The sequence below is a fragment of the Sciurus vulgaris genome (assembly GCF_902686455.1).
Source record: "Sciurus vulgaris genome assembly, chromosome: 5".
Taxonomy (NCBI): Eukaryota; Metazoa; Chordata; class Mammalia; order Rodentia; family Sciuridae; genus Sciurus; species Sciurus vulgaris.
This window is the reverse complement of record NC_136465.1, coordinates 144,077,481-144,094,203: the sequence shown is the minus strand read 5'-3', so window position 1 is coordinate 144,094,203 and position 16,723 is coordinate 144,077,481. Positions and strand designations below refer to the sequence as shown.

The window sequence follows — 16,723 nt, the reverse complement described above, 5'->3', positions numbered from 1 at the left end:
GTCATTTATTCATAATTCTCATTTGCAATTACTTCCTTCCTCTCTGGGCCTTCTGTCTGTATATTGATGGATAAACCTTCCCCTTTTTCTTAATCCCAGTTTTTCACTCAGTTGCCTCTTTCCTTAACTTCTTTCTGTCCATTATTTATATACTTGATCCAAATTTTTCCTACACAATTTATTCATTCTCCGGAATATATTTTAATTATAATTTTAAAATAACAAATGTTCATTGCTATGATTTACTGAGCATATATTATATACTAGGTATTTCATAAAATTAAATAAATTCTCCAACTTTAGGCAGAGTATCTCGTGTCTTAAGTAGATCAATCTTTTTACAAATTTTTTTAGTTGTTGATTGACCTTATTTTATTCATTTATTTATATGAGGTGCTGAGAATAGAGAGTGCCTCACACATGTGAGGCAAGTGCTCTACCACTGAGCCACAACCCCATCCCAAGTTGATCAATCTTTTACTATTTGCTTTAATGAAAATTATTTTCTAGACGTTTACTGTTTGTCTTTTAATTATATTTTTTTGGAAACACACTATTAATCCCTTAATTTTTCCTTCATTCTTTGTGTTTTAAACTTAGAAAGTCTCTTGCCTGTTTCTTCCCATTTTAAACATGGGCAAGTTTTAATTCTAAAATGTTTTAGAAAATATCTTACAAGTATGAACAGTAAATCTTACTAATTTTAGATATATGTTTAATAGGGTGAGGCATGAAATAGTTTAAAACAACATTTATAAAACTCCTAACTGATTGTACTTCTATGGACTGCCTATGCTGTACTTGAACCAGTAAAGGGACTTTATTAAAAATACACATTTTTCCATATTAAGTATTTAGCATAATTTTAGTCTCAAAGTAATTTTTGCAGAGTCACCCAAAACACATTTTTATTTTTAATCAAGGCAAGACCATAATTTTGTTCACTATTTAACTTTAAAAACTATTGCTTCTGTAGTGACTGAAAATGAAATGATTCCATATGATATCACTCCATGTCCATCTTCTAATTTGTTTTAATAAAGCATCCACAGGCCTCTCACCAATTCAAGTCATGGAGTACTTCAAACCTCTTCTTTCCGTGTTCATGGTTGAAAGGTTAAACCCAATATTTTAGCGATCTTTCCCCAGAACTTACTTTTTAAAATGAAATTGAAATGATATATAAACCACCCTACAGAAAAACACAGGATATTATCAGCAAAATGTTCTGAACTTAAAAGTTGGAAAGCTGGACTTCCCAAATTGTTCTTCAACTAATTATTTAGGAAATTTCTGGTTCAGGAAATCACTTAAACATTCTGGAACTTCTGTTTTATTAGTCAAATGTAATTGGGATCCATTTTAACCTCACAGGTATTAAATCATGACCAAAAATATCAGAGGTAAAAAAGAAAAAAAAAAAAAAAAACCACTGGAAAGAGGGCAAAGTGTGTGATAAATAAGATGTTTTCAGGAATCTAAATTTGACAGTAGAGTCAACTAATAAAAATCTGGAAAATTATAGTTTTTAAAAATTCCATACTTTCTGTGGGCTCACAAGGAAGAATGATTTAATAACTGAGCCTCAGTTTTGGAAATGATATGATGGTTGTTGAGATCAACCCTCTCACTGTTGGCAATGTCTGAATTTTTCTAATATCCTTATAAACACCACATTTGGAAATTTTCCGTGGGTAGTCTTTTCATAACCTGGCAGCTCTCCTAATTCAGAGGCTCTTCCTTCTATACAGTCACATCTAGCTGTCTTCTTGGCTCTGTCCTTGAACTGTTTCCCAGGCACATGCTGTCTTCTACCTTAAGCACACTCTGGATTAATGCTCACTGCACCTCCATTTCTACATTTTGACTGGGGAGCTGCTACTCATCATTCAAATATTTGGTAAATATGAGCTCATCAGGTGAATTTTTCCAGCATCCCAATCCCCCATATCAAGGCCCCTAAATTATACTATTTCTCCTTTCTAAAAATAACTATAATTAAATCATGACTTTTATAATTTGTACCTTCGATACCACTTTGGCAGCTTGCCTTTTCCCTGATGTGCCCTGGTATTTAGTATGGTGGTTGATAAATATGGAGCTGGAGACTTGAAGATGTTCAAGACTCATTACTATACACTCAAACCTTTGGAAATAGAAAACATCACCCAGAGAAGACCAATACAGACAATGAAGGTACAAGCATTACTCTTAGATAAGAGATAGACAGGAGAAAAAGTTACTTATCAAGGTCCACATAAAAGATCGCTTTGTTCTAATAGCACTTTTTTTTTTTAAAATAAAGTGTTTTAATAGGTACACAAGGAATTATTCAAAAAAGAAATTAAAAATATGATTTCATCTACAATAACACTTCCTGATTTCAGCCATATGACAAATGTAGTTTTTTTTCCCATTTTTTTTATTAAAAATCATAAATTTACATAGGGCAATGTTGCTTGATTCATTCTGTTATTTTTTCCCTTCCCCCACCCCTCCCACCCCTCTTTTCCCTCTATACAGTCCTTCCTTCCTCCATTCTTACCACCCTCCTTATCCCTAACACTAAACCTAACCCTAGCCCTAACGCTAACCCCTCCTACCTTCCATTATTTTTTAATTACTGTGGATTGAACCCAGGGTCTCTCACAGGCTAAGTGAGCACTCTACCACTGAGCTACAGCCCCTGCTCATTTTTCAAAGTTTTATACCCTGTCCTTAATATCTAATAAATTCCTAACTTCCAGGATGTGTTAATAGTAGGTACCTTAAACAGAATATTTAATGACTAAATTATTTTAATCTATATCACATTTACCACTATATACCTAAAGAAAAGATGTATAACATATTTTATATGATTAAATATTTTTTCCTTACACTTTTTTAAAAAAGGGGCTTGTGTTGACCTTGGTTCTTTTGGCAGAAGCTCTCTCCTGGAGACAAGAGAATCCACAGAGAATCCCTTGAATTACAGACCTACTTGAGACATCAAGACACCAAATCCTCACACAGATTTATAAACTAAATTTCATTAAGACTTTTCTTGATTGCTGTCACACGGACATGGACACTGTAAGCTTGACAACATATGGACACAAAAATATGGTTTGAAACCTATTTTCTACACATTCCTTAAAATTTTTGATGGAACAGTGAAAAATGAATATATATTAGAGACAACCTGAAATCTGAATACTGGAAAACATTTTAGGAGCCCACATTAAGCTTTTAAATTTAAAGACAAGGAATCTAAATTCCAGAGACTCTGTTTTTCCTCCAGAGACTATAGGTACCCCAGAGGTCAACATTTAACTCACTCTTGGAATCAACCAGCAAGTCAACCTGAAGGGAAAAGGGGTGGGGGAGGGGGTTTACTCTGCAATGTAGTTCCTTTCTCAGAATGCAAAACCCACGGATTCAAAACACAAGTAACTGATAGCATTTAAAAATATCATCTTCTAATCACTATTGAAGCCAATATAAATTCCTATAATTCCCTCTGTTTAGTCCCAACTCTATGGTATTTTCCAAGTCACTTGTATCATTAACAAGCAAACTAAAAACACATAATCACCCAAGAGAGTGAATTTCCCATAAAACAAAATTTGCTCACTCTCTGGCATTTTCATTGGCATTTGCAAAAGCATTTTTAAAAGACTCAAAACACATATATTTAATTTAAACGTTTATTTTTAAACTGAGGAAGTGTTTTTATTCATTCAATCTGTGGGTATAAACACCCTAAGAATATATATAGGCAGTAAGTTGGCAATGAACTGATATAGGAATTATAGTATATATTTTCTTGGACATGAAATAATAAAAAAAATTCAAATGAAGAATTCTTTCAGTGAATTTTGTATCCCAGATCCAGTTCTAGAATGGAGACAATCCCTAACTGAGCTCAATAAATATTTATTGCACATTACTGTGAATGTGGCAATATGCTAGATATTGATGGTACAAAAATGGAAAACAGGTCCTCCCTAGTCTCAATTTAGAATCTTCTAAAGGAGGTAAGTGTGTAACCTCAATATAAATATTTATATTATGCAACCATTCCAAAGTAGAAGTCACCATTTTCTTTTGTCTAAAACAGAATAGGTCTCTAAAGAGTTTTCCTTGCTCTATTCTGACCTTTCTATAATCCCCTTTCCTCCTTGTGATCTTTTCGATTATTCTTAGTATAAAATACAAACTCCTTAGTTTGGTCCACAAAGCCCTATGGGCTTTACCTCTGGTTCCTCTGCAGCCTCATCTACTCCCACTTTCCCCTCTGATTCAACATACTCTAGTCACATGAAACTTGTTTCCCTGCTGTGAACATAGCTTATTCTTGTTTGAACCACTGAACTTCCTATTTCTTTTGTCTGAATCTAGCTTTTCAAGTGGCTAGCTTAAGCTCTGAGATCTCAAATACCACACACTCAGAGCCATTTGCTTTGACCACCTTGTCTCAAGAAGTACTCCACTTTCTACCTGTCACCTTCTAAAGATGGCATTGTCCTGTTTATTTACTGTACAGCACTATTCACTTCCTGAAAATGGAGGTTTGCACCTAGTAGACACATCTTACACATATCAAAATAAAGATCCTTCCCTAAGAATTTTAAGTGAAGTCATGACATAGGAATTTGACATTCTAAAACTGCACAGAAGAACCTACTGACGGAAATGTTTGTTTATTTGCCTGCCTCTCTACGAGTATTATGAAAATAAATAACATATGTTATAGAATAAAAAGCAATGAAAGTAATTACAGGATCCAAAATTTATTCACCTACAACTAATTTGGTCAAATCATCTTCATTTCCCTAGATTCTAATCTACTTGTGTGTATAGCAGAGGGCTTAATTTAAAAAAAAGAAACTGTTAACAGTTTTAAATTTTAATTATTTGAAGTGAATTCTCCAAAATGAGAATGATTAATTCCTTAAAACGTACATTTTTTTAATAACCCAAGCAGATAAGCAAGGACTATCAAGCACTCACTTATGAGCTTCCTGTCCAATTAGATTCTTTGCCTTAACCAATCTTTTCTTTTGATGCCATGTTTTGAATTCTCTAGGTATCTGATTACAAAGTAGAAAAGTAATGCTGAAAATTGTAAAATTTCACAAAATTCACAAAATTACATTTCATACAATTATACTAAATTATGCAGTTGTTCTCTGAAAAAATAAATATACTTTCTAATAATGTGTATATGTTCCCAAATTTAAAACATTCTGAGGCACCAAGAACAATTTTTACATCTGCATTTAAGGACATGTATCATTACTATCTTACAAATAACACACAAAAAAGAGTTTCTTACACTTTCTGATAAAATAAATTTTTAAAAAGTTCTCATGAGAAAAATATTCTCTACCACCACACTGGGAAAGGAAATTTCAGGAACATGATATAATATAAAAATAAGAGGAAGTAGGTAAAGGATAGACAGGCCAGAATAATAAGGGAGTCACCTATTAAAATTGATATAATGGTGATTTTTAGCAATTGTAATTCAAATGCAGCAATGATGAAGTTTCAAGAAATTTACTGTGAAATACCTACATACTATATAACAATGTTGTTGGAAACAAGGTTAGAGGATACAGTAAGTGCAATTAATTTTAAGCAAAGGAAATAAAGGCAAAAAGATGGGGAGATCCTATTTTCTAAAATGCAATATCAAGAGGTCCTTTAGCACTCAGAGAAAATAATCATGGAACTACCACAAATAACAGTCATGAGAAAATCCTAATTTAAAATATTCCATACACAAAAACCTGTGAAAATAAAAATAAATTCTGTAGCAACTTAAATTAGTTGACTGCTATCTTAACACAGCAGTAAAAGTGCATTGTGAAACAAAATCAGGAGTGTTTATATAATACATTACGTGGAATTACATCCTGCATTATGTTAGGAAGATAAAGCATCACAACCCTAGCTTTATAGACAAATACACACAATAATCTAAGTTTAAAAATGCTCTTGTGGTTGGTTAAGTGTTTCCTCCATTTTATTATTTCCATTCTTCTGCACATGCAGCCTGCCACTGATTTATTTTTACTAGCTGGAAACTGGGAAAAGGAATTAAATATTATACAAGCATATTACTTTTATTTCCTTGAGATTTGATTTCCGTCCACTTTTAAGTTTACTGCTTGATAATAACTAAAACATCAAAGCCAATAGTGATAAAAGAAAAACATTTTTTTCCAAGGGATCAGCAAAAGTAAATGTTTTTTGGCTCCTTGAAAGCCATTCTAAATCTGGTAGAAATAAGCATATCTTACCCAACACCAAACCAGCTATATACTGTGCCTCACTAAACACATGACTCACTACTAATGATAGAGTGGAGTGTGACAGAGTTGTATAAGCTCATTCTGGACTGATGAAGGCCAAGACTACATAGAATGAGACAGTTATCCTTTATACCCATTATAGCTTATCCTTGGCCTCACTCAGAGGCATTTATAGACTGGTGTACATTCAGATCTTCCAGAAAGCAAGTTTTTTTGGTCAAAATGTAAACTTCTAAAATTTCAAAATGGCATGCTCAATGACTAACACAATATCATTTAGAATGAAAGGGAAGCTAATATTTTTATTATAAAGTACACATCAGGCAAGGGGCTAGATGCTTTCCTGATGAGATCTCATATGAACTCCACAGTGAACTTGAAACAAACAACTGTGAAATTGCCTTCCCCATTGAAAATTACTGCAGGGAAATACAATGCATAGGATGCTTTAATGTCACCACTATTTTTCCACTTTTTTTTTAGTTGTAGATGGATACAATACCTTTTATTTTGTTTATTTATTTTTATGTGGTGCTGAGGATCAAACCCAGTGCCTCACACATGCCTGCAAGCGCTCTGAGCTACCACCCAGCCCTAACGTGACTACTCTGAATGGGAAGATAAAAACGTAGCCTGAAGCTATATCTGTAATCAAAAATGTCAGTAAATCTTATATCCATATTAGGAGCAAATTATTAGGGGGACTTGGAGAAAACCATCAGTCACTCACCATAATGCATGTAACAGTTTCCTTTGGTGGGATCCAGCTCGATAGCCTTCAAGAAGAACTTTTCAGCCTCACTCTTTCGACCCTTGAAAAACAGAGAACATGGATGATTCAGCAATGAATCATGAGGGATTCTTCATCTCAAGGGCAAAACTGGGCAGACTCATGTGGACTGGCGGCCATCTTTGCAAAAGAATTGTTTTGTTTTTATCTCAATGAAGGTGATGAAGGAGAATATGTGAAAGCGAAGATGGAGGTTTGAATCCTAGGAAACACTTAGAAGTGTGAGCCCCACAAAGAGGAGAAAAAGAAGAGACTAGCGAAGTAAGAAAAAAAGTTAAAAAAAAGTTTCATAGAAATCAAAAGAATAAGAGGGCTTTCGGGAACCATCATTTTCTCCCTTCAATTTGTTTCATTTTCTTCTTATTTTTTCTTGTACCAGAAGTTTGACCTAATTATACACTTCTAATCACACCCTTATCATTTGAAGAAATAAGGTCACAATTCATTGGATCTGAAACAGCTACTCCTTATTGCTACTATAGAAAATTCTGCTCATCCAGAATTTAATCTTATGCGAGGTCTCTTGCCTAACTACATTTTTAAGTAAGAACATCGTAACACTCACAAGAAAATAAATTTAAAAATAAGGGGAAAGTTTACCTGCAATAAATTGAGCTTTTTCATTAAACAGTATGATCCAGGTAGATTGTAAAACCATACGTTCTTTACCTGGTTATGGCTTCTGAAACACAATGACATTCAGAGTAACATAAAGAGGTGGCCTGAAGTAGAACAGCCCTAAGATGAACCTTCCTGGAGAGCTCTCATCTGCATGGTTAGAATGAAGATCTATGCTGACTAAAAGTGGCAGTAGTGAAGCCAGAATTAAAGACAGGCAGTTAGTAAGGTAGATGGATGATGGACCGAGAAAATGGAGGCCAGTTTGGATCTGGGAAGTTGGAGACCACCCTGGGAGACTGTAATGTCAGTGCCTTCAGAGTGTTTTGATTACCAAGATTACCTGCCTATGCTATCCTTCCCAAAAGGCTGCAGATGGGGAGTTGTTAATTAATGCCCCCTGGGCTGCTTCTGGCCTGGGTACTCCATTTGACCCTTGCCCTTGCTCCTGCCCGTCTACTTCTCACCTTTTGGCATCTCCTGGGCCTAGTCAGGAAGTGCAGGAAGGAGAGAGATAAGGGGGAGAGAGCAGGAGAACAAAGAAAGTAAAAGTCTATAAGAGGGACAGGGCACTCTCACTTCTTGGGATACCAGAATACCAGCTATGTCCCCCTTCTCCCTCCTAGAAGTCTGTGTTACTGCTTTTAGATAAAACCTGTTTTATATGCTTGCCTTAGCATGCTTCTCTAATGTTCAAACTTCAACATTTGAGGAAGCAGAACTCATCACTGATATCCAGCGGTATCAGCAGGACACTGAAGGTGATGCCCAGATGCCATTGTGGTAAAGAGAAATGATCTCGCCTGCTCATTCCTTCTAATTTATACACTATCCCTCAATTGAATTCCAGGCATTTTTTTTCTTTCTTCACAAATATTCTTAAAATCACTGTGATGGTGATCAATTTTCAAAAGTTAAAGGTATGTAATTAACCTAGTGTCTACATTCCATGCAACGGATTCATTTCCCCACACCCTCACTTTTTGTTCATTCACTTAAAAGAAAATCACTCTGTTAACTATCTCATTCATTCATTCCTTGTTCTAACAACTAGAGACCAGCCTACATAAACAATGATAACCAAATAATGAGTTAATGGACTTCTGCATTTCTTCTTCCTTTTACATATTGTTATTCCATTGAAGAACTTCCCCCTAATTCATAAGTCTCATCAACTATCCAATAACTAAAATGACAAAATTACCTTCAATATTTCCCAAATTTTAATGGCAAAGGGAAAAAGACAAAATGTTTCCCTTACGTATTCTTTAGTAAAGTCAGCAAGACCTAGCAATAAGCTTTACCAAGGAAGGGTTCTCCAAGTGATTCAATAAATTTAAAGAATCAGACAGGCTATGTATGAGTTAGGAGCAGAGATGATAGACAGGCAGAACAGCTTGCACACTTGTTTTAACTATGTGACTTAAGGGCAATTATTTAATCTTTTAGATGTAATTTTCTCTATATATAAAAAAACGAGGATAGGTATAGCACAGGGGACTTTAAGGGTAGTGAAACCATTTTGTGTGATACTATTATGTGGATAAATTTCATATATGTATCGAAACACTTAGAATAAATATATGACACCAAGAGTGAGCCATAAAGCCAACTATGGACTTTAATTGGCTTGTCAGTTGCAACAAATGCCACCTAACCCAAGTTGATCATAATAGGGGAAACTGTGTATATGGTGGTGGGAAGGAGGGGAGGAATTTGGGAACTCTGTACTTTCTGCTTATTTTTTTTTAATAAACCTAAAACTGCTCTAGAAAATAAAATCTACGAATTTTTAAAAAAGATAAAACCCATTTCAAAAGATTATTGAGTTATCTGAACCAATACATACAAAGCAGTTATTTATTATACTACTTAGGTATAAGTTTGTAGCAAATGTTAACTATCATTTGATACGCACAGGTAATATGGAACAGAACGAAGACCTATGAATGACAAATAATATGTATTGTTGTATACGTAGCCTAAAACATAGGGTCATTCTTTAAGTCATTTCCAGAAAATAATACACAAAGAACTTGCAGAAGAGGATAATAAAAGAAATATACAAAATATAACCTATCATTTCATAAAGAATCTGTAAAGATTTTATATGCAAATAAAAGAGGGGCTTTCAACTTTCTTCCACACAAGGTTTTAAGGACAGAAAAGAAGAAACTGGTTCATTTATCAATGCCACAGTAAATTGGGTAGTAAACTCCTTGTTCATTGGCAAAACAAAAGTATGAAGCTTTAAAAACATGCATCAGTACTCAGAGACAGTGATCTCTGGCTGCTCACTGGTCTAAGTTATTAAAAGAAACGAGTCTCAGAATACAAACAACAATAGGTGTTGGAGAGGATGTGGGGAAAAAGGTACACTCATACATTGCAGGTGGGGCTGCAAATTAGTGCGTCCACTCTGGAAAGCAGTGTGGAGATTCCTTAGAAAACTTGGAATGGACCTACCATTTGACCCAGCTATCCCACTCCTCAGCCTATACCCAAAGGACTTAAAATCAGCATACTACAGAGATACAGCCACATAAATGTTCACAGCTGCTCAATTCACAATAGCCAGACTATGGAACCAACCTAGATGCCCTTCGATTGATGAATGGATAAAGAAACTGTGATATATATATATATATATATATATATATATATATATATACACACAATGGAATATTACTCAGCTATAAACAATAATAAAATCATGGCATTTGTAGGCAAATGGATGAAATTGGAGAATATCATGTTAAGTGAGATAAGCCAATCTCAAAAATCCAAAAGAGGAATGATCTCACTGATAAGCGGATGATGACACATAATGGGGGGTGGGAGGGGGGCAAGAATGGAGGAAGGAGGGACTGTATAGAGGGAAAAGAGAGGTGGGAGGGGTGGGGGAAGGAAAATAAATAACGGAATGAATCAAACATCAGTACTCTATGTAAATGTATGAATATGCAAATGGTATGCTGTTACCCCATGTACAAACAGAAACAACATGTATCCCATTTGTTTACAATAAAAATAAATTAAAAAGAAAAACATATATTCACAAAATTTCAAAAACATGGTATTTTATAAGAAAAAAAAAAAAGAAACGAGTCCCATAATCTCCTATATACAAATTGGACATGTAGAACATTATTTCTAGGGCAGAGGGATATGATCACTACTTGTTTAATGAAGACTAATTGCCAAATAATAAGAATGAAAAGACAACCCTCACAAGAGTATATAAAATAAGGAATCAATTGACCATCTAAGTCAATCAGGTAAATACATCACCAGTTTCTATGAAGGGGTCAGGATTATTGGGAGGTAATACAATGTTTAATCAAATTTACTGTTTCAACTATCACTGTTTTATGGAGACAGTAATTAAGAAAATGGAGAAGAAAAAATTGTTTAGGAGATTTTTTCATGGCACCTTTGAGATTATATCAGTATTGTCTATAAGCAAGTATTATGAAAGAGCCACAAATTGAACAAACCCCATACAGGAAGCAAAACATAAACAACGTGCATTTTGTGTACTCATAGGTGTCTGGACAAAGGCAGTGGTTCAATCTCAAAAATCCAAAAAGCGAATGATCTCACTGATAAGCAGATGATGACACATAATGGGGGGTTGGAGGGGGGCAAGAATGGAGGAAGGAGGGACTGTATAGAGGGAAAAGAGAGGTGGGAGGGGTGGGGGGAAGGAAAAAGGGATGTGCTAATTATTCAAAACCATACATAAGACAATATTGTTGAAACGCATGAAAAACAACGATGAAAACCTCCACCTTAATCAGGTCCTCTTCTGACTGGCAGTGTTAAAACATAAGAAGGTATGATTAAGAACCAGTAAAGTTTATATAGGTTATTCCACAGTGTGGGATCAGTTTACAGCTAATATACTACATTTTCCTATTAAACTAATGCTAATACTATCACAACTCAGAAACAGAAGCCCATTGAGTGGGTACACAAAGCAAACAGCATCCCACCCAGTGGTGGTCAATGCTATTTCCAACTACAAAACCTACAAATATAAAAACAGTCACATAGAGGTTTTTACATACTCTCCCACACACACAGACTCCAACAATCATTCCTGGAAACCTCCCTTAAGAAAGCACATAGGAATAAGCAAGAGAGAATTATACCATTAAGGTTTCAGTAAACTACACTCAAGGCTTTGTACTTATTTTTAGTGACAAATTATTCAGGACAAAATCCAACACCTACAATGTGTCTTGATACCACTGCTCAGAACTGCTATTCTACTGAATGACACCTGAAAATACCAAGACCTTGAATTGCTGCATCACATTATGACGTTCTGTGGATATACATTATGTGTGCACATATGTTTAAATATATAAATAGTGCTATTATGGTTTATATTACAATGTTTTATAATATACTACAAATAATATATTTATGATTATATGTTACAAATATATAATACATAAATTTTATATATATATGTTTTTATGAATATTTCCTGGCACAGAACTCTTAAAACCCTTTTAATTTTCTAAGTAATAGAGGTGCTTAAGAATCTTTTGTTCTAATATTTCCTCTTTTAAGCCTGATTCCTAACCCAGAGTTACTAGTCCCTAGGACTCTCCTCAGTGACAGGAACATCTTTGGTTCTAATGAGGCCACTCTGTGAGTTCCTGGATGGGATCAGATCACCAGAAACACCAGTTCATGATTGGAAGCTTGGAACCTTTGGCCTCCAACCCCCACCTGATTCTCCAGGAAAGAGAAAGGGACTGGAAGTTGAATGATTATGCCTGTATGATGAGTCTAAGTAAAAATTCCTGCATGATGGGATTCAAGGAGCTTCAGGGTTGGTAAACAAGAACACATATAAGTGACAGGAAGGAGGTGCAGCTCCCTAACTCCAGCAGGGCAGACATTCCTTTCCAACCAACCTCTCTCATGTATCTCTTCAGCTGGCAGTTCGTTTGTATTTTTTCAAATATCTCTGTAATAAATTTGCAATAGTGAGTAATCCGTTTTCTTCATTTCTGTGAGCAACTCTAACAAAATGAACTCCATAAGGCATTCATGGTTATCTCTGATTTACAGCCAAGTCAGACAGAAGAGGTAGGTAACCTATGAATCACTGAAACCTAGCTGAAATGCAATAGCTGACCAAGAGGGCTGAAAGACTGCAACAAAGGGAATTTCATGCAAAAAGGTAAGTATATTGTGCATATGTAACTGCATTTCTTATATGATAAGACGTGTTAAATCAACAAAGAGCACAAACAAATCATTGGCAAATACCAAAAAAAAAAAAAAAAAAAGACCAGAATCCCTCTAAAACTATGTTAAACATATGCAACATTTAATTAGCCTATCATGGAAATTAATACATTAACATGCTTTTATTCATCTATCAATAAAGTTGCAAAAAATGAGAGAACTCGGTAATGATAAGGGGCCATAAAAATAGGCATTCCAAAACACATTGTTGAAATATAGTAAAATGTAATAAAATCCTCCTGGGAGGCAATTTTACATGTATCAAAAGCTTTTAAATCATAGACACACTTTGGCAAACCAATTCTATTTCCAGGCATTGGTCCTAAGGAAACACATGTAAATACAACATAGTTGCTGTTTATTTCCACTGCAGCCTTGTTTATATAAACTCTATGTCCATCAGCATGGACTAGATTAACCTATGTCATTTCAATGAAATACTGTGCATCTATTAAAATAAGTTCGTATAAAATTATTTAAACCCTAAGAGATCTTCCTGATCCACTGCTAAGTGAACCAAGCAGGCTGCAATAGAAATTTACAGCCCAATTACATTCTCTTAGTGGCAACATCTGTGTCACTGGCTCTCTTTACTATTGGAGTTTCAACAGTAGGTGAAGGAAAAGGTTAATCCACTGGTATTTTAAGACTGGGAGGGGAGAAGTACACATCTAGAGTAGAGAGATTTTAAAAAAATGTACTACATTAGTCATCAAGTCAAGTGTCTAAACAGCACAGTACAACCTAGTCTACTGAGAAGGGAGAGAAGGTTTCCCAAATGTGGGTTTCACTTCATAGAACTGGATTAAGTTCCTGTCATATGGCAGGCTGTGTTCCAGATCTTGGTAATCAAGGCAGTTCCTGCCCTCACGCAGTTTCCTTTCTGGTTGCAGAATGGACAGCTAACACACACAGACAAGTAACACATCACTCTTACATATGTTGGTGAAAAACAACACAGGCTCCATAGAAAGAGCAATACTCCACAGCTAGGGATAGGTTGGGGTTATATCTGATAAAGTGACCAAGAAAGGCCTTTAGTGACATTTGAGAAGTGACCCAAGTAAAGGGAGTGAACAGGTCACACAAAGATCTGGCATGCCTGCAGTGTTAGGAACTTTCAGAAAAACCACAAAACACAACATCAACAAACGGCATGGCAGCAGTGGAGTAAACTCCACTAAAATCATAGGAAAGAGGCATGAGAGGAGGGTATAGATGGTGCAGGACTTATCAGGCATTGGAAGGAGCTGGTAATTTCTGAATTTTTTCTTTTTTCTTTTCGGTAGGGTAAAAACCAATCAATACTGGATGCCACATGATATTTTGATTCATGTTTTCATCAGTGTTAACCAGCAACAGTAATCTCTGGAAACTGCATAAGTTGGAACACTCCAGTCATCTGTGTGTCATCTTTTGTACAGAGACCATGCAAATCTTCTCTGGATCATTTGGACTTTAGTATATATGATGCCAGAGTTGGCACTGCAATTTCTTTTGAGTGAGCAAGGAATACCATGGAGGATTTTAAGTTGAGGTACACCGTGACCTCGCTTTTATTAAAACAAAACAAAACAAACCTCCAGATTTGGGGTGGAACACTGACAGGAAGAGGGGCCAATGAATAATAGGGAAATCACTCAGGAGGTTGTTCATACTCATGGCTTACACTAGGGTGGTAACAGTGGAAGTAGTGAGAAGTGATCAGATTTGGGATAGCTTTGGAAGAGCAGTGGCCAATGGATCCGATGTGGGTGTAGCATAAAAGGAAGAATCGAGGATGACTACAGCTTTTCATTCACCACAGTTGGAAGGATGCAGGTATTATTCATTCACAGGAGAAAGATTTTGTGGGAGCTGGTGTTAGTAGGAACATCCATGTGCAGTGGAGTACTAGTTCTGCTTGATGGAGATGCTAGGGCAACAGAATATAGAGGACGACTTCAGAAAGACTGGCCAGAGAGGGGCCACAGACCAAACACTGACAGGAAATAAGAACAACAGATATCCGGTACCTTGTATGAGAAGAAAGCAAAGGGAGTAAACTTGCTAAAATGCTAAGAAAGGAGCAAAAAAACATAATAATAATAATAAATTTTAAAACCTGTACCTCATTTATTTACATTATAATTGTAATATTTTTGAGAAAAATTATTAAAAAGCAATATAAAATATCAATATACAGGACCATTTTTTAAAAAAAATCTCAAATTATAAGAAACTTATCTTTCATAAAGAAGTATCTAAAATATCTGAATGTATTAAAATTCAGATTTAACTTGTTTTTTACACAACTTTGACATTCAGAGTAGGTTAAATAAAGATACATTTTAAAAAGGAAACACAAAATGACTATTATAAATAGTACATAACTGAAGGTGTTTAGCTTATGTAGACTTCCTGTTATGTTACAATTTTCATTTCCTTTCTACATCTGTTCACTTGTATATTTTTCCTCCAAGCCTAAAGGAATCATCCACACATACTGTAATAACATTTCAGTGGAGATAATTAATTTGATGGAAAACAACTGCATCATAACTCCACCTGGGCAAATTACTTAGGCTGTTATACTGTGTTGTCAACATTCAGAGTCAAGCTAACACCAACATCTTATCATACCTCGTATCCATCCATATTCTCAGTTGAGGAGAAAAGTACTCAGACATTTCATTAAATTGTCTGAAAAAGCTGAGGTAAAGTAAGTAGAAATTCTGTTTATATCAAATTTATAGTAAGACTGCATGTAATACATACAAAATTTTTACTTTAAACTTATGCAGATACTTTCAAATTTTAAAATAGGTCATTTTAGACACTAAAAATGGGCTTATGATTTATCTTTCAATTATAAAACAAAAGATCCATCTACTTTTAATTAAGACAATGAAATTTTAGCAATTCATTGCATTTATTTATTGACTCTCTTAATTCAACATTTATTGGGCACCTACCACATGCCCAGCACTGTTTTGAGTGGGATGAAAATGAATTATAATAACAGACACAACTCCTGCCCTGGTGAAACTTAAAAAACTGCAGCTGTCCCATGACAAACACAAGAGATGGGAGTGTGACCCGTAGCAGGTGGTTTGAAGGAGTCAAAATATACAGCAAGGATTCCAAAGGAACCGATGCTTGATCTAAAAGTCAAAAGACGTATGAGATTAACTTACTGAAGGAGAGACCAAAGGATTCCAAGTGGAGACACAGCAAAGATAAAATACTTGTGACAGGAATACAAAAACACCACACAAAGTCGGGAGTGGGTGAGGCAGACAGGAGTGAGGTTGAGCCCTGTGAAAAGCAGGGCACAGCAGAGCACACCTGGCTTACAGGTCACAGGAAGATATTGTCTGATGCTTTGTAAATGTCACTCCCAGGCCAGTGAGGATAACAGGTTCAGTGGGAACAGAAGGACACAGACAACAGACAGAGAGAAGCCAAGATCAGAGGGCTGGCATGAGAGAAAACACAGAATTGGTCATCTACCCACAATGACAAATAGGTTAGAGAGGGGATGTGACCAGGGAGATGGAGGGAACAAGGATGAGCCCTGAGTTTTAGACTGTGACTAAGGGAAGATATTAAATAATCGAGGAGGACCTGGTTTAGAGGATAAGATTATCAGCTCAGTTTTAAGGCTTGCAGAGATTACTATACTTAGGAGATACAGGAGATGTCCAAATGTGATTTGTTAATCAGGCGGAATCAAGAGGCTGAAACCAAGGTGAAACAGTAAGCA

At 35.4% G+C, this 16,723-nt stretch overlaps 1 protein-coding gene across 3 annotated transcripts in view; it reads right to left on the bottom strand.

The window, feature by feature from the left end:
* Window positions 1-16,723, bottom strand: part of TMTC2 (transmembrane O-mannosyltransferase targeting cadherins 2) — a 458,982-nt gene that overhangs the window by 70,568 nt on the left and 371,691 nt on the right. For all 3 annotated transcript variants that reach the window (XM_079143057.1, XM_079143058.1, XM_079143056.1), the window contains one exon: window positions 7,033-7,114. In XM_079143057.1, coding sequence (XP_078999183.1) covers window positions 7,033-7,114 — 82 coding nt within the window. The remainder of the gene's footprint in view (window positions 1-7,032; window positions 7,115-16,723) is intronic.